The sequence below is a fragment of the Entelurus aequoreus genome, linkage group LG16, assembly GCF_033978785.1.
Source record: "Entelurus aequoreus isolate RoL-2023_Sb linkage group LG16, RoL_Eaeq_v1.1, whole genome shotgun sequence".
Lineage (NCBI taxonomy): Eukaryota > Metazoa > Chordata > Actinopteri > Syngnathiformes > Syngnathidae > Entelurus > Entelurus aequoreus.
In genome coordinates this window covers 29,057,396-29,082,249 of record NC_084746.1, presented here as the reverse complement: position 1 = coordinate 29,082,249, position 24,854 = coordinate 29,057,396, and the positions used below count along the sequence as shown (strand labels likewise).

The 24,854-nt window shown below is 38.7% G+C and overlaps 1 protein-coding gene across 5 annotated transcripts in view; it reads right to left on the bottom strand.

Annotated features, from left to right (window-relative positions):
* The window catches only part of mylk4a (myosin light chain kinase family, member 4a), a 31,862-nt gene that overhangs the window by 3,114 nt on the left and 3,894 nt on the right, over positions 1-24,854 (bottom strand). The window contains exons 1-11 of one of the 5 annotated variants that reach the window (XM_062022547.1): positions 20,405-21,153; positions 16,992-17,129; positions 16,711-16,807; positions 9,001-9,376; positions 8,638-8,936; positions 3,949-4,054; positions 3,424-3,517; positions 3,020-3,129; positions 1,310-1,451; positions 1,170-1,240; positions 960-1,088 (exon numbers count right to left, since the gene is read on the bottom strand). In XM_062022547.1, the coding sequence (XP_061878531.1) occupies positions 960-1,088; positions 1,170-1,240; positions 1,310-1,451; positions 3,020-3,129; positions 3,424-3,517; positions 3,949-4,054; positions 8,638-8,936; positions 9,001-9,376; positions 16,711-16,807; positions 16,992-17,129; positions 20,405-20,887 (2,045 nt within the window). In that variant the 5' untranslated portion in view covers positions 20,888-21,153. Of the gene's footprint in view, positions 1-959; positions 1,089-1,169; positions 1,241-1,309; positions 1,452-3,019; positions 3,130-3,423; positions 3,518-3,948; positions 4,055-8,637; positions 8,937-9,000; positions 9,377-16,710; positions 16,808-16,991; positions 17,130-20,404; positions 21,154-24,854 lie in introns of those variants that run through there. The other 4 variants (XM_062022550.1, XM_062022551.1, XM_062022548.1 and 1 more) reach the window with 4 other exon arrangements.

Here is a 24,854-nt window from a genome sequence, read left to right as displayed (position 1 = left end):
ATATTTTTATTGCGAGCGAAAAAAAAAATGTTTACGACCTTCTAACCCATTAAAAGAGCCCTCGACACATGAATGAATACCTCTTGGGGATCAATAGTTTTTTTTTTGTAAAGGGGACATTTTTAAAATGTCAGGTTTGTCTATAATAGGTAACTTAGATGTTGTTGGAGGGTAACCTCTTATAAATGCTGCCTGATGCTGAGCCAATCAGTGGCCACGATACTGAACAGTGCACTCTGATTAGTTTTGGTATCATCTCGTGGCCAATACTACTGTGGAATTGATATTTTTAGGTTTTTTTGCCATTTTATGCTAATTTAGAACTAAAAATTATAAAATACTGTATACAAACACACTTTTAGCCATTTTATGCTAATTTAGAACCAACAATTTTAAAATGTTCTATAAAAACACACACTAATGTGTGTGTGTTTGACTGTATGTATGAATGTATGTGTATATATATACATATGTGTGTGTATATATATATATGTATGTGTATATATATACATATATATATATATATATATATATGTATATATATATATATATATATGTATATATATATATATATATACATATATATATATATATATGTGTGTGTATATATGTGTGTATATATATGTATGTATATATATATATACGTGTATATATATATATATCTGTATATATATGTGTATATATATATGTATATATATATATGTTTGTGTGTGTGTATATATAAGTGTATATATGTGTATATATATATATATATATATATATATATATATATATATATATATATATATATATATATATATATATATATATATACATATGCGTGTGTGTGTGTGTGTGTGTGTATGTGTATATATATATATATATATATATATATATATATATGTATGTAATTTATTTTTTTTTTTTAATCTGCAATGCGATGTGGCAAGAACGCCTGTAATGTTATTATGCATACTTACAGCATGTAGGTGATGACACCGAGGCTCCACATGTCTGTGTTAAATGAAACAAAGTCGTAGTTGATCACTTCCGGGGCCAGAAATTCCGGTGTCCCGAAATTTACTCGCAGCTTCTCCCTTGGTTTGTATCTAGTCGAGAGCATAAATATATACGATTAGAACCGGCATCTAAATGTCAACAAACGTTGCAGTGCAGATGTAAACACTCACATCCTGGCAAGGCCAAAGTCGATGATCTTGATTTTATTTGTGACTCTGCTTACACACAGGATGTTTTCCGGCTGCAATTTAAGAATAAATGTCCATTGATTATAAAATACTGTAACGTGTGTGTGCATTGTTCAAAATACCTTTAAGTCCAAATGTAGGATGTACATTTTGTGCATGTGCTGCAGGCCCTCGCAGATCTGCCTGATGAAAACCACAGCGTCCAGCTCCATCAAAGTGTAGTTTTCATCAATGATTCTGTTAAAAAGCTCGCCTCCACCAACACTGCATGACAAAGAATAAAAGATCTCAGGGCACAGAATGCAAAAAAAAAAAATGTGCATGCGGAACCAATAAAATAAATAAGTGGGAACTGTCCATTTAAAGCTTTAAATAAATTACATTGTTTTACCTTTACAGGTAAAATGTTCAATATTTGGATAAATACCTGAGCGTGATTTTATTGGGACGTAAAGGGGGACATTTTTTAAATGTCAGGTTTGTCTATAGTAGTTTCATTTCTTATAAAGTATATTTTAAAAAGGTAACAGATGTAAAATACTGTATCTTCTGGACTATAACCCAGTGCACCTAATTTACGGAATAATTCTGGTTTTGCTTACTGACCTCAAAGCTATTTTATTTGTTACATGGTGAAATGATAAATGTGACGAGTAGATGGCACATTACACACGGCGCTCAAAAATCTATCAAAATGTTTTAGTACGACTTTGGTAAGCTATGAAGCCGCACCGCTTGATGGATTGTACTGTGCTTCAACATACAAGTATTATTATGGTGTGTGTATAAGTTAAGACATTATCCGGCATTTTGTTTCGCATTATGCAAAAGCAACTTTTCTTACCTTCTGGTACCTGCTGATCTGTATTTGGGATCTGCATAAGTCCTGAAAAATTGAGCGCATCCGGCTTTCTAGTCCGTGTCGACGCCGTAGTCGATAAGCTTCTTTTTCTCTATCTTCTTGTTATGGGACATCCATCCTTTGCTGTTGCCATTTCTAATATAAAGTAGTGTAAAGTTCTTACTTATGTCTGTCAGTAAACTCGCCATGAAAGCGCTAAAACATACCGGTGTAGTGAGTTTACATTATTCACCCAAGGAACTTTAGGTATTAGAGAGTTCCGATCGGACGGTTTTTCACGGGACACATTTTCGGCATTATTGCACTAGTGAGCCACGGATGAGGAGATGCTGCTCCGTTATTGATTTAAGTAAAGTCTGAATGTCATCAAAACAGTTAGCGCCATCTTTTGACACTTCTTCCACTCCCGTCCTTGCACGCTACACCGCTTTAACAAAGATGATGGAGAAAAGACGCTGCCGAAGGTGAGCCACGTCAATAAGACCGCCCACAAAACTGCGCATCCTGATGCGACTGTCAGAATGTGGCTTGAAGATTATCTGTAAAACATAATCTATGCAACACTTTGACCAAAGAACCACCATTACATGTAATGTAGACCACAAGGAAGTGTTTTACATTTAGGAAAAAAATAATAATATTATGACTCCTTTAATGCACCTTATAATCCAGTGCGCCTTATATATGAAAAAAGATTGAAAATAGACCATTGATCGGCAGTGCGCCTTATAATCCGGTGCCCCCTATGGTCCGGAAAATACGGTAAGTATTATTTAGTACCTATAAACATTGTGATTGATTTAAATAGAGTGAAGATGACTGTTGAAAATGTATTGTAGCTGCTATGTATCAGAACCCCTTTACAGCTCTATTTTAAAAATGTTCATGAAATCCATGCATCAATTTTACAAACCGCATGGTGTGCCGAGAAATAGATGTGTAATGTTGAGATGTAAAAGATGGATCGTACTATTCAAGCACAAGGATGATGTCGTTCCTCGACTCATAAGCTGCATACAGTTGGATCAGGTTGGCGTGGTCAAGATTGTTCATAACTTGGATCTCGTTCTTCACCACCTCCTAGTAAAACACACAAGAGAAGTTGAAAAACAAACATGACAAAAAAGCAAGACAAGGTCAGCGTTACTTGGCTATGATGCCACACAATGCATCATCTCGTCTGGGTCAAATATTTCTCACCTCGCCCGGTAAAGATCCCCTCATGGCTTCTGTTGCCAAGTGTCTCCTGTTATACTAGTGTGTGCTAAAAACTGTAAATGAGCCTTTTGCTTTTTATATCGCGAGGTGTAGCTCTCTGTGTGTATCAAGCAGGACTAATCTATCATGGTGGTGTTGTGCACGAGGTGCCTATACCTTTTCTTTCTGGGCCCTGGCCTTGATGACCTTGGCAGCCAGCGTCAGACCGGATGAGTTTTCAACACATTTGTGCACTTGGCCAAAACGACCCCTTTTTGGAAAAGCAAAAAAAAAAATCAGATAATAAAATACCCGTACATATACGATCTAATCAAGTGATGTTTATCGGTTTCTCATGCGTTAATACAAATACATGATCTCCTTCCGCATTAACCTAATCTGTTATTTCATTACATTGGAGCTCGCTTGTGCCTCCGCTTTGAAGATGGGGATTAACACTTGGTGATTAGCAACCAGCTGGCACCGGGGATACAGTTTCACATACCGTTCAGTCCGGCAATAAAAATAGACGCTTAAAGCTATGAAGCAGACCGCATCGGATGATAGCGTAGGGTCTGAGGTGGGAGGTTATACAAGGCTTCTAGAACCTCGACAGAGTTGTGATTTATAAACGAATCATCATAATTCACCATATTTAAAAACATTTAATAAAATCATACTAGATTGAAAAACATCTCTCACCCGCCGAGAACCTCCTGCCAGTTGATGGTGTAGAAGTTGCTGATCTGGTTGGGCTTGGCCGACACGATGCGGTGACTAAACGGCGCTGCCGGAGGAGGAGCTGTATCTAAAGTGGGATGAAGACATAATCCGTGTTAAGAAATTAAGCTAGAACATTCTATTGTAATTGATTGTTAGAGTCTATCAGCGACAACGGAGCTTTGTAAAGGAGAACATGAAATACTGAATTGATTAGGTTATCAGTGCATGCTAAGATGCTTTGATACTGTTGTGATTTAGATACCGTACAGCAGGCCTGGGCAATTAAGGGGACCAAATTTTAGAGAAAAAAATGTCTCGGGGGGGCGGTATCTGATTTTTAGGAACACTAATACAAAACTTCACAATAATGTCTGATTGAATGCTAAAAACGTTACACCAGACCGCCTTAAAAAACAGAATGGAATTATTAGTAATATTGTTATTATAAGTGCTAACGCAGACAAACTATTTATCGCGGCACTGTGATCAGAGAGCTAACTAGCTTCTGTGGCTAAGTTGACATCATCGGCTGGTGAGCGGCTTTCTTGCCTTAGAGTTGGTGAAAGTTAATTGTAGATCATAAATAATGCCTCTCACTTTGATATAAGAAGGATGAGGACATAATCCGAGTGGTCAACTATGATGGCCAATTTAGACCCAGGAATGTAGAGTAGGCCTGGGCAATTATTTTGACTCTGGGGCCAAATTTTGAGAAAAAAATGTGTCTGGGGGCCGGTATATCTATTTTTAGAAACACTAATATAAAACCTCACAATAATGTCTGATTGAATGCTAAAAACGTGACAGATCGCCTTAAAAAGCGGAATGGAATTTAACATATTTTTACTGAATGAGACACCCAGAATGTACATGGAAAAAAAAGAATGTGGGATTTACAATATTAACTATGAACAATAAAACACTATGAACAATAAAACACTATGACAACATATGAACGTCACACCCCCCCTCGATCGACATATTTTACAACCAAAAATGCAACAAACAGCAAAATATGAACGCGAAGGGGAAAAAAACAAAACACCTACAATCTGATATATCTGACATATTTCTAAGCTTTAGAACTTTGTTGTAAAAATCTCCTTCCGCGTCTGTCCCTGACACCCGCATTTCAGGCTGGCCGCTATGGAAACACTCTGTGGAAACGCTCTCCACCCACACTGCTTGGTGCCTCGTCTGAGCTGCTGTGACTTAGATTACCATAGTAACTAGTATATCATGCAAAAGCACAGATTCCAACCATTGAAATACTTTGTATAGTTCAAGACTTACGGTCATTTGAAAACATCACTGCACATCCCAATCATGGGTACCGTATTTTTCGGAGTATAAGTCGCTCCGGAGGATAAGTCGCACCGGCCGAAAATGCATTATAAAGAAGGAAAAAACATATATAAGTCGCACTGGAGTATAAGTCGCATTTTTTGGGGAAATGTATTTGATAAAACCCAACACCAAGAATAGACATTTGAAAGGCAATTTAAAATAAATAAAGAATAGTGAACAACAGGCTGAATAAGTGTACGTATATGACGCATAAATAACCAACTGAGAACGTGCCTGGTATGCTAACGTAACATATTATGGTAAGAGTCATTCAAATAACTATAACATCTAGAACATGCTATACGTTTACCAAAAAATCTGTCACTCCTAATCGCTAAATCCGATTAAATCTTATACGTCTAGTCTCTTACGTGAATGAGCTAAATAATATTATTTGATATTTTACGGTAATGTGTTAATAATTTCACACATAAGTCGCTCCTGAGTATAAGTCACACCCCCGGCCAAACTATGAAAAAAACTACGACTTATAGTCCGAAAAATACGGTACTTTAACTTTAATAATGACAGCTACAGTTTCCATCCTAGATTAAGCATTTTCCAGCATAAACATGTATAAATTAACTAAAAGTACCAATACTACATGTTACTAGAGAAGACCAAACCACTCAAAGCGCAGTGTTCAGTATGGTGGCCACTGATTGGCTCAGCCCCATCACTACATTGCGGTGGTCTTCAACAAGGGGTCTTGTGAGCCTTAGGGGGTACTTCGGGGGTCGTGAATTTTGGGTTGACTAGGCATTTTTATTTCCATATTGTCCTGAAATTTTTCCAGAAATTTAAATGTTAAATAAAAATACACATTAATATTGATCCAACACACTGTAGTGTAGTTCATGAACAGCATTGGCATGGCCACCCTACTTGCTGTACCTTGCAGGTTTACAATAAAACTATAAATAAATGATCATATATATTTCATTATATTCTGGTGAACATTTCAGATAGCTAGCGATTAGCACTCAAGTTGCCAACTTGCGATTAGCAGTGCTCTTTTCCAAGTAGCGATTAGTGGCGCGAGTTTATAGATAGCAAATAGCAATTCTAGCTTTTTGCTAGCGAGTAGCAGCGCTATACTGTACTACTTGAATATCTTAGTATTGCACAACAACAAGTTTAAATCCAAACACAATTTTATGCAGGATATATAAACAGGGGTCCCGTTTCATATTTCCACCAGTTTAGGGGTCCTGGGCCTGGAAAATGTTGAAGACCCCTGTTATATTGGATTAAAATAATGTAAAGGTGACTAAATTGTTATTTCTTGCTTATAGTGTTCTCATAATGTAAAAAATTGTATTTAGAAGGTCATAAACATTTTTTATGCCCTAGCTATGAAAATATTACTTTTTATAATTCGCGGAAATTACTGCGATAAACAAGCAACGACGGTATTATAAAGGAACTATGACCACCGGACCTAATGCCACTCTCAAAAGCTGTTGCATTGCACCAGTTAAGTTTTCCATTATTTGATTATTAATTGAGTCTTGAAAAAACTGAGGCAAAATGAAGGGCACTACTTTGTTGCAACCAGCAGAGGCGCTGTTGATTCGGCCCCGATTTGTTTTCTCCATGGAGAAACAGGAGTTTAAAACTTCTTTGAAAGAAAAAACCTAAAGGAAGTCCACCAAAAGTTTACCACATTTAGACCGGCATTAATGACAGGCTTGTGCCAACTTGTGTGGCTGTGTGCTAATAGATAGTGGATAGTGTATCAGCGCTGCTGGACTTAACTCTCATTTGTTTTATTTGTGGTCGCGAGCCCGAGCCCAGGTCTGACCTAAGCAAATGACCAATGTTGCATTTAGTGTTGGGCTTGGACTCTTAAAACTCCTAAACTTTAACTTTGGGAGTATCCCAATTAATTGGAAATTCCAAATAATGCCTTTAACCATTTTAATATGGGTGTGTCAAAGTAGACAATGTGCAAATATAGCCTAGAGCAGGGGTGTCAAACGTACGGCCCGAGGGCCGGATCAGGCCAGCGAACAGGTTTTATACGACTCGCGGGGTTAGTTTACTAAGTATAAAAATGAGCCAAAATGTTTTAATGAAACTGCTGTCCTAAATGTGTCCACTAGATGTCGCAATAGCAATTCTTTGTATCTTTGTAGGTGATGCTACATATTTTATTTATTTATTAGCCTTTATTTAACCAGGTAAAATCCCATTGAGATCAAAGATCTCTTTTCCAAGGGAGACCTGGCCAAGAGGGCAGCAGCAAGGTTACATTAAAAACAGTAAACAAATACATAAAACATCACATTTACGACATTAAAACTTGCTCACATAACACATGTGCATACAGACAAGGTAGACTGCAGTCCTTTCACAGAGGCTTTAAACTCATTCAACGTAACAAGGGTTTGAAGTTTAATATTCGATTGTAGGTTATTCCAAGCCTTCGCTGCTGAAAACCTAAATGCTTTCTTGCCCAGTTCAGTTCTTACTTTGGGTACGACAAATTGCAGAACATTCATTGAACGAAGATTGTGACTTCCTTGTTTCTTTGTTAAAAGACAAGACAGAAAAGATGGAGTGATACCCAGAATGGTTTTGTAGATGAAAACATACCAATGATTGAGGCGTCGAGCACTTAGAGATGTCCAGTTAACCATTGAGTATAATACGCAATGGTGAGTATGATATATGTACAAAATAAACCACATGTCAGTGCACCAGTCGAGGAAAATGATCAAACTACATAAATAACATCCTGTAATTTCATTTTGATGTTTTTTTTTCATCTTGATAGATCGAAAATTAACACCAATGATTTGACTGATGAACATTATCACATCATTTATTCAGAAAGTATAAATGACAAATAAAGATAGAATACTATTTACCGCAACATGTAAGTGTAAAAATAAACACAATAATTTTCAAACACAGAAAACAATCTGAAGTTGTCTTTATTTTTAAGTTATCGCGCCATGATTTTACCTGTCCGTCCCACTTGGGAGTAGATTTTTCTCCATGTGGCCCCCGATCTAAAATGAGTTTGACAGCCCTGGCCTAGATACTAGCGTGCTAACATATAGCTAGCTAGCGAATTGATTACAACTTATGTGCTAAGACAAACCCATTCACAGGTACTAATAATTTGTGCACTGGGCCATCCTGAAGTGTTGTTATACATCTTTTTGGATTCTAATTTTCAGCACTTAACAGTGAAAGCCAATATTCATTCACTCCAAAGTCACACATTGATGGTTGTAAGCTACCTTTGTAGCCAGAGCTGCCCTGTGGTAGAGAGAAGTGTACCATTCACGATGAATATTAGCCACAACTCACCAATATGGTATTGCTGTACGTGCTCCTTCTCCTTCTGTCCCTCGTTCTCGCCTCTGGTTTCCTTCTCTCGCTCCAGCCTCTCCTTCAGGTCGAACTGGAACTCCACCCCATCCGCCCGGAAGACGGCCCAGTCCTCAGACTGCTCCTGCTCATCCTCTTCCTTTGCCTCTTTATTATCCTCTTCCTCCTCGTCTGGCTTTGGGGTTTCGTCTACCACTACCAGTTCCTCGGCGATGCTGAGCTCCACTATCTGGTCCACGTCATCTTCTGAAGACGGTGAGGCCACGTCGCAGTCGCCACTAGAAGAAAAAAACTTTTAAATATTGTTTAGTTTTATTGTTGTTTCCTTATCACGAGTCATACCTTGCATTTGTTTGTTCTTTCTGATTTTCAGGAAGCTCTGAGCCCTCGGAGGCATCCTCGGTTGTGGACTCCTCCTCCGCTTCTATCTTCTGGACTTCTTCTTCTTCTACATCATGAAAATCAAACGTGAGCTCTTCTTCAGCAACATCTCCGTCAGAAATCTTAGCCGCATCCTCTTCTGCACCAGCCGCCTCCTGTTGGGATGCAACTGCAAGGTCCTCTACGCCATGATCCTGTTGCTCTTGAGCAGGGACGCCAGTTTCCAGATCCAAATATACATTGGTGAGCTGGTGAGCTGACTTCTCCGCATTCTCTCTGTTAAGCTTCTGCACCTCTTCCGGAAGCAAAGCCTGCTTCTTTAATGAGACATCTACCTCTAAGACATTTTAAAAGATAAGTATTTAGTTGAGCGTCCCAGCTTCAAGAATAAAAAATACAAAAATGCTTACATTTGTATTTGCTAACCTACCTTCAGTTATATTTTCAATTTATACACTTACACAAAAATATATTTTTTTTAAATTACATTATTTCAGTTGCTCTATTTCTAAGAATTGGTCTTTAAAGGTTCTGTTTGCAACTTCCTCAAAGTAACATAGCGTGCAAGTACGGGAGTGGAAGAAGTGTCAAAAGATGGAGCTAACTGTTTTAATGACATTCAGACTTTACTTAAATCAATAACGGAGCAGCATCTCCTCATCCGGAAACAACACCAAAAATGTGTCCCGTGAAAAACCATCCGACCGAAACTCTAATAACTAAAGTTCCGTGGGTGAATAATGTAAACTCACTACCACCGGTATGTTTTAGCGCTTTCATGGCGAGTTTACTGACCGATATAAGTAAGAACTTTACTTTATATTAGAAATGACAACAGTGGAGAATGAATGTCCCATAACAAGAGAAAAAGAAGAAGATTATCGAGTACGGCGTCGGTGAGGACGTGCAATTTTTCAGGATTTACGCAGATCCCAAATACAGATCAGCAAGTATCAGAAGGTAAGAAAAGTTGCTTTTACATAATATTGCAAAACAAAACACCAGATAATGTCTTACCTTATACACACACCATAATAATACTTGTGTGTTTAATGCGCCGACAATCCTTCAACCGGTGCGACTTCATAGCTTACCAAAGTCGTAGTAAAACATTTTGATAGATATTTGAGCGCCGTGTGTAATGTTCTATATTTTCAATGGAACATTTAAAATGTTGGTGTTTACTTGAGACCCAACATAGTGCAGTCTAAACGCATCTCTTATGCGTGACTGCTATCACTGGTCACACTTATTACACCATGTACCAAATAAAATAGATTTGAGGTGGGTATGCTCAACCAAAATGATTTCGTACATTAGTCGCACCGGGTTATAAGGCGCACTGTCGAGTTGAGGAAAAAAAAGGATTTTAAGTGCACCTTGTAGTCCGGAAAATACGGTATTTTTGCCATCACTGTCTACAGTCAGTTGTTGCCCTTCTTAGAGGATAATGGTATCACTGAGCTGTTCCAGTCCGGTTTTAAAGCCCTCCACAGCACAGAGTCAGCGCTTTTAAAAGTTTTTAACGATATCCTCCTGTCAACTGATTCTGGTAAATATGTTGTCCTGGTGCTTTTAGATCTGTCTGCTGCTTTCGACACTGTCGACCACGCCACCTTAATCACTCGTCTTGAGAACTGTGTGGGCATTAAGGGCGCCGCCCTCAACTGGTTCCGGTCGTACCTAACCGACAGGAGTTTTTGTGTAAAAATAGACAGTTTTATGTCTTCCACAGCTCCTTTACCACATGGGGTTCCCCAGGGCTCAGTCCTTGCCCCAATCTTATTTGCGCTTTACCTTCTCCCCCTACGATATTGCATTTCATTTTTATGCCGATGATTGCCAGATTTATTTTCCCATGGCACAAAATAACACGGTTCAACGTCTTATTGACTGCCTGCACGACATCAAAGCCTGGCTTTCAGCTAACTTCCTGAGCCTAAATGAAGACAAAACAGAAGTTATGTTGTTCGGTCCAAGTCGCTCTCCCTCCCCCAACGTTGACCTCGGCACTCTGACCCCGTATCTCAGCGACTGTGTCACAAACCTGGGGGTAAAGTTTGACTCAGATTTTAAATTCGAAAAACAAATCAGCAGCGTCGTTCAAAAAAGCTTTTATCAATTACGCCAAATAGCGAAAGTGAAACCGCTTCTATCAGGATATGATCTCGAGAAATTAATCCACGCCTTTATCTCGACTCGTCTTGACTACTGCAATGCCCTGTATGTAGGCATTAGCCAGGCCTCCCTCGCCCGCCTGCAGCTCGTGCAGAACTCTGCTGCTCGTCTGCTAACACAGACCCGCAGACGTGAGCACATCACCCCTATATTAGCGTCCCTTCACTGGCTCCCTGTGTGTTACCGAATCAATTTTAAATTCCTTTTTTTTGTTTTTAAATGTCTAAACAACCTCGCGCCAACATCTCTCCGACCTCCTTCAGCCTTACTGCCCCCCCATCCCTAAGATCAGCCGATCAGCTGCTACTGACGGTCCCAGACACAAGGCTGAAGCTTAGAGGTGACAGAGCTTTCGCCGCTGCTGCTCCCAAGCTCTGGAACGACCTACTTCTTAGTGTTAGACAAGCCTCCTCTCTTCCTGTTTTTAAATCTCTCTTAAAAACATACTTTTAATCCATGGCTTTTAACACTGAGTGATATCCATCCTGCAATGGCGCCCCATAATACACCTGCTGTGAACCTGTTTTTATGTTTTATTTATTGTATTTATTTATTTTTGATCATGTTCGGTTTGTGTTGTGTTGTGTTTGCTCGGTTCTCGTATTATCTTTTAACCTGCCCATTGTACAGCACTTTGGCTACCCCTGTGGTAAATTTTAAATGTGCTTTATAAATAAAGTTGATTTGATTGGATTTGATCACCCTTACACAGTGTTTTTAGCCTTAACTTGGACAACTATTTATTACAGACAATAGTATGCTTGACTCAGGAGTCACAAAATGACAACAAATAGACCAGATGAAGTTAGACAGAGAAAAGCAATTCATCATGAAAATTTACAAAAAAATAAGCGACAATTCCATTATTTCAGTTTCAGTCAGGCACTTCACTCATGCAACTTCCTCAAAGTAACATTTTTCAAAGCAAAAAATATAACAAGAACACCACCGGCTAGCTTATGTTATAATTAGTGGTTTAACAGAACACATTTGTTTGACAATTGTCTATATTTTTCACAATTACAAAGTGTATGCAATAAAGATTTTTACCGGCCCGAATAAAACCATTGGTGTTTACGGCGGTCAATCACCCGGTCTCTCGCACAGGGAGTGCGTGGACACATACAAAAATAGTCCAAGAGAAGCAACGAACAACTTGCAGTCATGTTGTTGTTATGAATATACATTCAATGACAGCTAACGCTAGCTATCCAAATTGCTATTAGCTAACAACACCCTAAGCTAATGCGCGTGCATTTGTTACGTACGTAATTACGTCATTACGTACGAGAAGCCGTAAGAGGGCGGGATATACTGTGTAAAATACATTAAAAAGTTGGCGCCCTCGAGGCATCTGTGTAAATGTTGCAAACAGCCCCTTTTAAATGTTAAGAGTCGTACAGTTAAAAAAAAAAGCTTATAATTGAAGTGTGAATTTGGGTAATGTGTTGAGGATGAGTGTATTATAAAAAAAATGTCATCTGTTTTAACACCATTTCCACAAATAGGGATGGATGCCGAATTTGGTACTTTTAAAGGTACCAACCAAAGTCTGTTGGTTGTACCGATTCACGTAAAATTGAACGGTGCCATATTTCGATATATCTGTTGCGCGTGACATCACGTCCAGTTGCACACTGGTTTAAAAACTGCAAGAACAAATTTTCCATGCCAACAAAGAAAGAAGGCGATTAAAAGTACAATAAGAATCCACTTTTCAAAATATACTAGCTCGATGCTAATTTACATGAATTTGTCAAAGACATATTACTGATTACCATAATCAATTTTACATGGGGAACAACACCTCCAAATTTGGTAATCAAAATTACAACTAAGATACACATTACAGTCAAATCTCTGATGTGCAATAATACTTACAGTGTAAACATTTTTTTGGGATTAACCAAAGAAAAGACTGGCACATTCAACTTAATGGCAAAAACTACTTCCTGGTTTAGGCAACTCACCGTAATCTATACTCTACTGCCATCTAACATCTTGGTATCGCAACTGCATGCAAAGCCTACTATATGATACAGTACAGTACTTTACAGTGCAGAAGCAATAAAACAAGATGACAACTGGACAGCATAGCTCAGTATTGAATGTTAGATTTTTTTTAAATATATACACAATGAACATTTAATAATGGGAACCTACGAAACCAACTTTTCTTATCTATTGGTACCTGTTTGTGTATTTGGGATCTGCAAAAATCCCAAAATGTTTAAATCAAATCATAGAAGCATGGCGGAGATATTTGTAAAACAATATTGCCTTCCTTAGTACTTCCTCCAAACGAGCTGGAATTTGCCCAACTTTTTCCAATTGGTTACATTAACGGATGTCTCCAAATATGGTAAAGTTTTATCCAGAGCGCTTTGCGTGAGTCCGCCATTGTAGTTCGATGTTATAGTCAACAAGTTCCTTATTTTTCTCTATCCCCTTGTTGTGGAGCAGACTGGCTCGCACATGCATCGTCCACTGTTGCCATTTCTAATACAAAGTAGTGTATATTTCGAATTTATATCTCTCAGTAATATAATATCGATATGGAAGCGCTAAAAACTACAACATGGCTGACGAGGAGAAGACGCAGTCGAAGTGGAGGCACGTAAATAAGACCACCCACAAAACGGTGCATCTTTAAGAGACAGTCAGAAAGTGTTTTAAAGATGGTCTGTAAAACATAGTCTATGCAAGATTTTGACCACCGTCACATGTTATTTAGACCACAAGAGAGTGTTTAAAATGTAGAAAGAAATAACCATAATATGAGGTCCCCAACCTTTTTTCCACCAGGGATCGGTTAGATGTATGCATTATTTTCACAGGCCGGCTTTCCACATGTGACAGCAAAAAAATAAGCATGAAAAATCAACTCACTATAACGCTTAAGTCGTGGGAGCCCTGGGCGTGTTTCTTTGTTGATGGCATATACTATATACCAGTGGTTCTTAACCATACCAGTGTTGGCCCGTGAGCGCCCCTTTTAAATTGTAATATATCTGTTTTTCAGCTGTGGTCCATATAGGCCGCAGCGGTACTTAGTTGTAATACACTTTTCCACCACTTGTGGCAGTAATGACAATATAAAACAAACAGAAAAAGTCTGGCGCTAATGTCATAGAGAAATGTCTTAAGTGCAAACATTATGACTAAAGTGGTGAAGCTTTTTTTTAATTTGCACTTTAATTTTATTGACAGTTAAGTTAAGAAACATATTTATTATTAATTTAGTTTATTTTAGCACAACATAATACTTATTGTATGTAAATGTATTGTTTATTTCAGTGGTTCTCAAATGGGGGTACGCGTACCCCTGGGGGTACTTGAAGGTATGCCAAGGGGTATGTGAGATTTTTTTTTAATATTCTAAAAATAGCAACAATTCAAAAATCCTTTATAAATATAAATAAAAACCTATCTTTTTTTCCAAATAGTTCAAGAAAGACCACTACAAATTAGCAATATTTTGCACTGTTATAATTTAATTAATCAGAAACTGATGACATAGTGCTGTATTTTACTTTCTCTTTTTTCGACCAAAAATGCTTTGCTCTGAATAGGGGGTACTTGAATTAAAAACAAATTCACAGGGGGTACATCACTGAAAAAAGGTTAAGAACCACTGGTTTATTTGATTAGTACTTCTTCTAATCAATCTGAACTGAGCCTAAAGTTTATTTGTTAAATCAATAGTAATCTTTGTGTTTTACACATGCTTTTATATAAGTAAACTGTAAGTAGGTTAGATATAATTTTTGGAGAAAGCATCAAAATCAAGAGTAAGGTTACTCATTCAGTGTTAATATTGGAGTGGTCCCTGGGCCCCTCCGTAGCGCACAGGTTGGGCACCAAGGTCAAAAAGGTTAAGAACCCCTGCAATATACTATGACCCAGCTGGGAACTGCAGATGGAAATTACCTTTTGGCTATAATCTGGTACATTAACATTTTATATGTTCATTAATGTGCATTATCCCATGTACTATATAACAAATGGTGACTTCCTATCAGGAGTTGTGATATACATCTCTTAACAAGCTATCCGTGTGTTTAGTGCAAAAGGTGAACGTTAAGTCTGAGAAAATGCGTTAGGTTATGAGTTACTTAATGTTTCTGTGCGTCCTGGTAGAAAATGCGTCACGGACCGGTGGTTGGGGACCACTGATTTAACACATGCATGGTTTCCCCCAGATTGCGATACACCTGTGGGGGTGTGCCTATAGGCGTGGTCAACACGACATCATCCTAAAATTGTCTAATCTGCAATGATGATGTATATTTTTTTAAAAGGTTAAAAAAATCTAAAACACACATTTAAAAACAAATGTGTGATTATTTAGTATTAGTATTCATTATTTATTGTAACATTTTTCTCAATGTTTCAATTGTTGCTGCTTATTGTACAATGTACATTGTTGAGAATATTGTCGTTTCTAGAGACGTCTCCAATCTTTTTAGAGACATTTTTGTTATTATTAACGAATAGCAACACATCTAGCATCTTTTTCCGGTGAGATTGTACTCGTGTTTAGAGACTCTTTATTACTGTCACTTGATGTCCACGACGAACAGTGAGAGCTGCTCTGCTGCTCCAACTGCACTCTCTCCTTAAAAGAGAGCCACGGTCCTTTTAATATTTGCACATTGCACATTTTGTAAATCGCTGTCCGTGGGTATATCTTGTATATATTAAAGTACGTCCACATCAGACATGCTGCCTCCGCTCCAGACAATCTTGTGTGTTGCATAAGTAATCAAAACATACGGTGTTGGTTGTGCTGTTTCGTTTTTCAAAGTCTATTTTGGGCGGCTGAATTTTCTGTGCATCACTCGTCAATACTGTGCAAATAATAGGCCATCATTCATACTGTTTATGAATGTTTATGTTCATGTGTTATTGATGTTCATGTGTTATTGATGTTGAGTTCCCATGATTATGAACACACCATGCGTGAAAGGGGATTAAGAAAAATGAGGAAGTGTTGTGTGTCTGGGAGTGAAGCAGGAAAATTGGCAATAAAATCTAAAAAGAGTGTCGGACTTTGTGACTTCTTCTGGACGCTACAATACATTATATTCTTTAATTTGTTTTTATGTAAACAAAGGAATAAAAAAATGTAAGGTGTGGCGGCTTTTATTTTTCCATGGCGGGTCGCCACGATCAATTAAGGGGAAACCGTCATGTAAACACATACAAAAGTACAACAAATTGGTACAGTTGAGTACTAGTATCGATTCCCAGGTACCAAGAATTGGTACAGTATCGATTCAAATGTGAAAGGCCACAAATATCATAAATATGTCTTCTTTTTTAACACAGAAGACAGTAAACCAGTATAGAAGAAAAAAAAACACAACAAAAGCTATGATAATTTCACTTAACATTTGACGACTGGTTTCCATCACTGTGCTGCATATAACAATATGTTTGCTAAATATTTACCAATACATAGTACAAGTAATATTATGTTGATTTATGTACCTGATGTGTCCGGAGGTTTCATCTTCATTTGGCCTTTCAGACCTTTGGGAATCAAACTGGGCTTCTCTGCGCCGTCCTTGCCTTTGTGATCTTTCAGCTGTGAGACATACAATTGAAAATAGTATCACAGACATAATTGCAATATACTGTAATGCATTTTATTTGACTGCATTAACATAATACAACTGATTTTATAACAGAAAGTACAGTGAGAAAATAAGGAGTGTTAATTGTATTGTATAAACACAGAAGCAAAGCTGGATGAGCACGAGTTAACCTACAAAGGTTGCGGATTTGCGAGCAGCCAGGAAATGCTTTGGTCCGTGGAGCTTTGTCCTGTGAGACGGCTGTGAAGGAGCAGGCTCACAAACAGAAGTTATCTCTTGATTTCCTTTACTGGCTTTGTTAGAGGTAGTTTTCTAGTAAAAAGACAAGATGTAAGCGGTTAGTAGGGTTACGACAACATGAGATGAGTCACGTAAAAAACATTTTTTTAAAACAGGACATTTATATTTCATTGGTGAGATCTCACTTTTGACATTCAAAAAGTAAAAAATTATCCAATCAATAAGTCATTGGGTCAATCCAAAATGAACCTTATATATTACTGTATTTTCCGTACCATAGGGTGCACCGGATTTCAGGCGCACTGCCGATGAATGGTCTATTTTTGATCTTTTTTCATATATTAGGCGCACCGGATTATAAGGCACATTAAAGGAGTCATATTATCTTTTTTTTTTCTAAATGTAAAACACTTCCTTGTGGTCTACATAACATGTAATGGTGGTTATTTGGTCAAAATGTTGCATAGATTATGTTTTACAGATCATCTTCAAGCCGCTTTCTGACAGTCTCTTCCGGACGCGCCGTTTTGTGGGCGGTCTTATTTAAGTGGCTCACCTTCGGCAGCGTCTTCTCCCCGTCATCTTTGATGTAGCGGTGTAGCGTGCAAGGACGGGAGTGGAAGAAGTGTCAAAAGATGGAGCGAACTGTTTTAATGACATTCAGACTTTACGTAAATCAATAACGGAGCAGCATCTCCTCATCTGGAAGCAACCATACCGGAAATGTGTCCCATGAAAAAAAGTCCGACCGAAACTCTAATAACTAAAGTTCCTTGGGTGAACAATGTAAACTCACTACACCAGTATGTTTTAGTGCTTTTATGGCGAGTTTACTGACAGATATAAGTAAGAACTTTACACTACTTTTTATTAGAAATAGCAACAGCGGAGGATGAATGTCTCATAACAAGAAGATAGAGAAAAAGAATATTATCGACTACGGTGTCGGCACGGTCTACAAAGGCGGACGTGTGCAATTTTTCAGGATTTACGCAGATCCCAAATAAACATCAGCAGGTACCAGAAGGTAAGAAAAGTTGCTTTAGCATAATATTGTGAAACTAAACACCAGATAATGCCCTACCTTATACACACACCATAATAATACTTGTATGTTGAAGCACAGTACAATCCATCAAGCGGTGCGGCTTCATACCTTACCAAAGACGTAGTAAAACATTGATAGATTTTTGAGCGCCATGTGTAATATTCTATATTTTCAATGAAACATTTAAAATGTTGGTGTTGTTTACTTGAAACCCATCATAATGCAGTCTACAGTATCTTATGTTTGACTGCCATCTACAGGTCACACTTATCATACACCATGTACCAATCTACAGGTCACACTTATCATTACACCATGTACCAAACAAAATAGCTTGGAGGTGGGTATGCTCAACCAAAATGATTCCTTACATTAGGCACACTGGGTTATAAGGCACACTATCAAGTTTTGAGAAAAAAAAAGGATTTTAAGTGTGCCTTTATAGTGCGGAAAATACGGTATTTTTGCCATCACCCTTATACAGTGTTTTTAGCCTTGACTTGGACAATTATTTATTACAGACAATAGTATGCGTGACTCAGGAGTCACAAAATAACACATAGACAAGATGAAATTAGACAGAGAAAAGCAATTCATCATGAAAATGACACAAAAATAGGCAACAACTCCATTGTTTTCGAGTTTCAGTCAGGCACTTCACTCATGCACGCTCCGATGTGTGCCACGACATGCCTTTGATTATTTGTGGCAGATGGACAGAAGGCAGCAGGGCAGTGAATTTATAGCTTATCACTTGCTGCACTCAACCACGGAATGCAACGCCAAGGTCTGACCTTCAGCGGAAAATATTACAAGTGACCGGAGGCCCCAGTCCAAATGTCTCGACTGAGGAAACTCACTAAACACTGTGTGCTCAGGTTCACATGGAAAAAAGTCTTCTTGAACCTGCAGGCTTCTCACATTTGCTGCTGTGAGGTACAGCACAGAGGATATTTCCGGTCCTCTGTGTGCCTGGCAACAGCGACACTTGCTGCAGATCAAATCTCTGATTGGGAGACCAGGGGTTGCCACCAGTAATGGAAATTACTCTACATCAATTTTGGAATGTCACACCCGTGGTAGTGGTAGGGGATGGAGGCTCTTAAGGGAAAAAGAAATTCCCTGAAACGTGAGTCCCACTGGACCATAGAGTAGGTGGTTTGTCATGTTGGACCTATATTGCACTCAGTTGTTGTTTATTATGATCATTATTCATTGACTGACCTTTTTAGGAAATGTGACATAATGCTTTCAAGTAGGTGACAACTTGCTTGTTTCTTGTTGACTCTGGTTACATAAGCCATGATGAGTGAGCACTGATAAGATATCGTATTATAGGGTATCAGTGAATGCCTTTCTTGATGCCAAAAAAAACACTTAATGACCTTTTCATGATAATTGGGAGAAACTAGAAACAAACTTAAGCATTATTGTAAGATAATTTGAGATTGTTATAGGTCACTCCTTTTTCTCTAATTTCACAGGGAATAATGCACAAATCGAATATGTTCGGAGATACAGATTGGAAATCCGTGAACATAAATCATTGATTTCTAATGCAATTTTTTTTTTGTTTAATATTGGTGGAGCTCTTAAATTATGAAATTTCATTGCAGTTTTGGGGCAAATGTCTGTAATTATCAACATAAGTGCTAGTATTGAACAGCTTTTCCAAGTACTGAAGTCGAGGAAACGCAGAGACCTAAATAATCTTTAAGCATGCCGGAGCGTCTGGACAGCGAACAAGAGAAGGCAAGAAGATGTTGACTCATTACAATCCTTTTGACACCGGATTCCCAATGTGTCCTTATAGACCACAAATACTGTGCCCCAGATCCAAAAACAGCATTTCTAGAGAGGGCCGCTTCCATTTCCTCCTTGCCCCCCGCCCCAAAGTTTTTACTCGTGCCATTCTTGGAGTCCCGCTGGCTTGCGCCAAGCAAGTGTGCAGCATGCATACAAGCCCCAGCACATTAAACTCAATTCACACCAAGTCACATTTGCAATGCAAGAGCTCTGCTGTAATTATCTATTTCACATCCTCTTGCAAGACAGGACAATACCACTAAAATCATCCCAAAGATGTCAACAGTCATCAGTGGACCAACATATGACACACAACTCTTGCAAATTGTTGGAATGACCAAATGTACTCAGTTTTTTCAGTATTCGCCATCAGTGTGTGAATGTGTGTGTGAATGGGTGAATGTGGAAATACTGTCAAAGCGCTTTGAGTACCTTGAAGGTAGAAAAGCGCTATACAAGTATAACCCATTTATCATTATTTATTATTTCTCACCTTCTCAGTTTTTTTGGTGTCTGATGATTTCATCTTCAGAACTTGCTTTCCTTTGTTACCCTTTCTGGTGGCAGGCCCTTTGAACATGAGCTCCATCACTCTGGAGCTCTTAACCGTCTCCCCGATGAAGCTGATCACCTGCTGCATGCTGAGCACCAGTTTCTCCATGCCTTCTAGCTTCAGAGCCTGCATCTCAGACCGCTGGTTGACCGCTGACATAATGGTGCTCATTTCCTGGTATATTTCCTTAACTTCTTGTCCCACTTCTCCACGTGGGACAAGGATCTCTTCATTGCTAACTTTAGGATTCTCCTCCTTTGCAGTGCCTACAGGTTCAGCATCCAGCCGACTGAGGACCTTTTCTTGAAGGTTGATGAGCGTGTCCATCTTGCCGCTCAATGACTCGATCCGATTTTGAATGAGGTCAAAACCTGCATTGTCAACTCGCTGGCCTTGCATTGCTGTCTTCATCAAGTAACTCATGGTTCTGGGTGAAAAGTCACGTCAAGGTACCGACTTGAGACGAGAACAGGATCAATAACGTCCGTGAAACAGACGGAAAGACTTTCAAAACAATCGGAGCCAGCTCAACCCTTCAGTGCTCCCGTCAGTTGTGCAGAGTAGAGTAACACTCCAGTGGAAGCACTCAAGGATTAAAAATCATCAGACACCATCAGGGCGGCAATAGATTCCTAAAGAACCAAAACAATACCTACAGTCCTTCTACTTTATTCAGTAATCCTAGTGCCTGTCCCTCTCCACACTATTGGAAGTGCAGCAGGCCAGTGGACCTAAATGCAAATGGACAGACTGCGTCAGCAAGGGTCAAGTGTTTGGGGAGGGGGCTTGGCACTGCTTGGGCTATGGGACATTTGAGAGCCTTCAAGTGCTAAGCCCAGCAGCATCACTCGCCTGCTCTGTGTCAAAATGGTCACTGTACACACTACTAGATAGGCACAGGAATGTGATAAAGCTATTTTGCTAATGAAAGAGCAAACACATGCAGTAAATATCAGTGGAAGGCCAGGATAGCACTGTTTACAACCACTAAATACAAACAGTATTTAGTAATAGCGCGCTACTTTTTCTTAATATTCCAAACATAAAAAGAAGTCTATGTTGCAAAACAGACAGTACCAGGGTAGAATATAAAAGGGGCCCCCCCATCCATCTTTGAGAGGCACACGGTACAGTAAGAGGTTTGGCTTGTCTGTTGAAAGAAGAGATGGTTGACACGAATGATTTATCATAAGCCAGCTCACTAAAAAAACACGACCACTGATAACCACCATGAAAGAGCTAATTTTAACTGTGCACTTGCAATATGGACATAAATCCAAACTCAATGTATGGCGGTGTATCCTAACTTGACATGTCTTCATAGGGAAAAAACACATATTGACTTCATCAGGAAAACCTCACAGAAGGACACGCAGATGCCATAGTCGAAATGATTAAAATGATCTGAAACTCCAACGGGGCTCAGGAGCAGCCAGAGGCGCTGTGATGACACTTGACAATGCCCGAGTCGCAGACTGCAAACTGAGCCAGAGTAACCTTGCAACACTGTAGTGGTTGTAGCCAAAATCTGAGCTCAGGGCTTGGCAGACTGAGTTCAGAAGCTCAAGTCAGCATACAGTTACACTTTATTCTTATTAAATTAAGAGCAAATGTATCCCCTTCGGACATTACCGATTTTACATTTGATTTACACTTCCCGGCCGCACTCATGTAAGATGACTGGCAAAAAAGGGACGGAAACAGATGGGAGTGAAAGCGGCCATCGATCACGCTGGAAAGGGACAGTAGTGACGCTCACACCTGTCCTCGGATGCCAACAGATGACAGACGGCATAAGTCATTTGCAGCATGTATGTCAAATTGAGAGGCATGGAAGTTTCTTGTGTCGCAAGTGCATGGAACAATCCAGTCCATTTCACGTATGGAATCGTATACCAGTACGTGTTGCAACATTAGGTACGCTTTCAGAGCGCACTGAGGGTGTTGAGACTTTGGACAAGGACAGCCCAAATATAGAGTCCGTGTTTCTCACTTTGCAGTAAAACGAATGCCAAACAAAGTAAAAGTTCACTGACAATTGCATTGCCTTTCACTTCCTCTGCCTTGCCAAGTCTGTGCATCCACGGCCTGTCTGGTGGTGCATGTATTTTATCTTATGTGGCTGCAAAATGGCCAAAATGTTTCTAACAAGGTCCTTTGTATAAATCTTGTAGTGTGTCCTTATTGATGAGGACAATTCCTGGCAGTTTAGTTGTGTTGTGGAGAGTGCTTTGAGCTGCAACCTAAAGACTACCTAAACTACATATTTACTCCAAAGTCCTTGCATCCCTATTAACCTTGCAAGGGCATCCATTGCTCCATTGCTTTCATAAGTGTGACCTGTTTGACCTCCAGTTGTGTTAGACTATTTGGCAAGGGGTCAAGGTGAGCTATTAAAAATGGAGCGTGGCCTCCCTGTCAAGGTACACAATGTCCCCAGAGGCAGAGAGACACTGAGCTGCATGGCTACTGTCCAGTGCGCCTTGCGGACGTCGATGTGCCTGCCAGCACTGGCTGTACTTTCTCTCGGAAACTTGTGCACTTAAAATGCATGTGCGCCAGCTGTGAAACTTAACTCCCCGTGCTGATGTCTCCGAAATCCCTAGTGTTCTTATGTCGTCATCTTGTGTGTTGGCACAGCTTGCAAACATATTTGACATTTTTGCATATGAAAGCAGCTAAATTGACATTTAATTTGTTAGATTTACTCCCAATCATGCCTCAAAACCTTTTGGAAATATTTATGAATAAACAAATGTTTCATTTATTTATTTTAAACACAAAAAACAAATAAAGTATCTCCAATACAATATAGTCATCTGAAAAAACAATAGTAATATTAATAGGAGCATTAAGAAGCAAAAGCCTACAGTTCCCTGCCCATCACTCAGATATAACAATAATAATAATCAGATTATTTATCAACAATACAATACATAATGATAATATATTTTTTTAAAAATACTTGGTATATAATTACAGAATACAAATTATATATAATTACATTTATTAGGGCTGCACGATTTTGAGAAAATGTTGGAGATTTCTCTCCAAAATTGCTATTTGATTTGCAATTTTTATATTTTGATGCATATAACTGTTGAGATAGGCTCCAGCACCCCCCGCGACCCCGAAAGGGACAAGCGGTGGAATATAGATGGATGGATAACTGCGAACATAAGTGATAAGTTACTTTTAGACTGTCAATCAACATATTGTTGTCTCAAGGTACCTGCCAAACATTAGAACAATATTCAATTATCTACTTTCAAAAATATTGCAGACTTTTGTCTACATCATGTCTTAAACTAAAGAAATAACCAATAAAAACTAGTGATCTTATGTGATGTAATCATAATATATAATAATCCAAGTAACCATTTAAAAGGATGTAAACATATTTCTCATTACTGTAGGTTTACCATTGTACTGTAATTAGCAGGTAAATTAACCTTTAATTATCCTAAAGAAAGGCATCGTTATGATTCTCAACTTATTCATGACAAAGCCAAGAACAAAACAAGGATTTGTATCGGGGAAGCCTTTTGAAAGATGGAGACGATTGAAGGCGGACAAGATTTTTTCATCTGACACCAAACTTGCTAATTTCCTCCTAGATAGGGAAGTAAGGCATTTACATTTTCGTAATACTTGTAAGTAAGAAATTCACGTTTGTTCTTACTTGTAATAAATGGAAATGGACATTTTGTATGTAAACTATAAAATGGACATTTCGTATGTAAACTATATTGTCCAATACAGTCTATGATCTTGTCTAACAAAGCTAGTATGTTCTAGCAACGAATGCTTAGCATGCGAGCCCGGTCAATGACACATCGACATACAGGCTAACGGGGGAAATATATGCCCGTTAGCCTGTATGTCGATGTGTAATCGAACTGACAGGTTTTATTTGTCGAAAATATATTTTGACCTATGTGGATATGGGTAGTCAGTGCCTATTTCGTTCTCAATAATAATAATAATGGATTAGATTTTATATCGCGCTTTTCTATTATTATTAGATACTCAAAGCGCTCAAAAGCTGATACGTTGAGGAAATGGTTCCAACATTAGCACGGCTGTCATGGCAATGTGAAACGTATGGAGACAGCCAAATCACATGGTAAAATAATTCCTCATTCGTGTTTGCATATTGTGGACTACATGTACCAAGTTGTATGGCAATCTGAAACGTTTGAAACAGTAGCCTATAGGCATACTTTGGTTAAATATCTCCTCTTTAGTTTTGTACGTAAATTAGGCTGCTAAGCATGCGCTTATTTTCACCAGTATAACCATTGCTAGCGTTGGTTGTAGTTTTAGTCTTTGTTTTCTGATTGTACTGACAATCCCAATGTCAGTCCGACAGCGTAGGACTCGTCGCTTG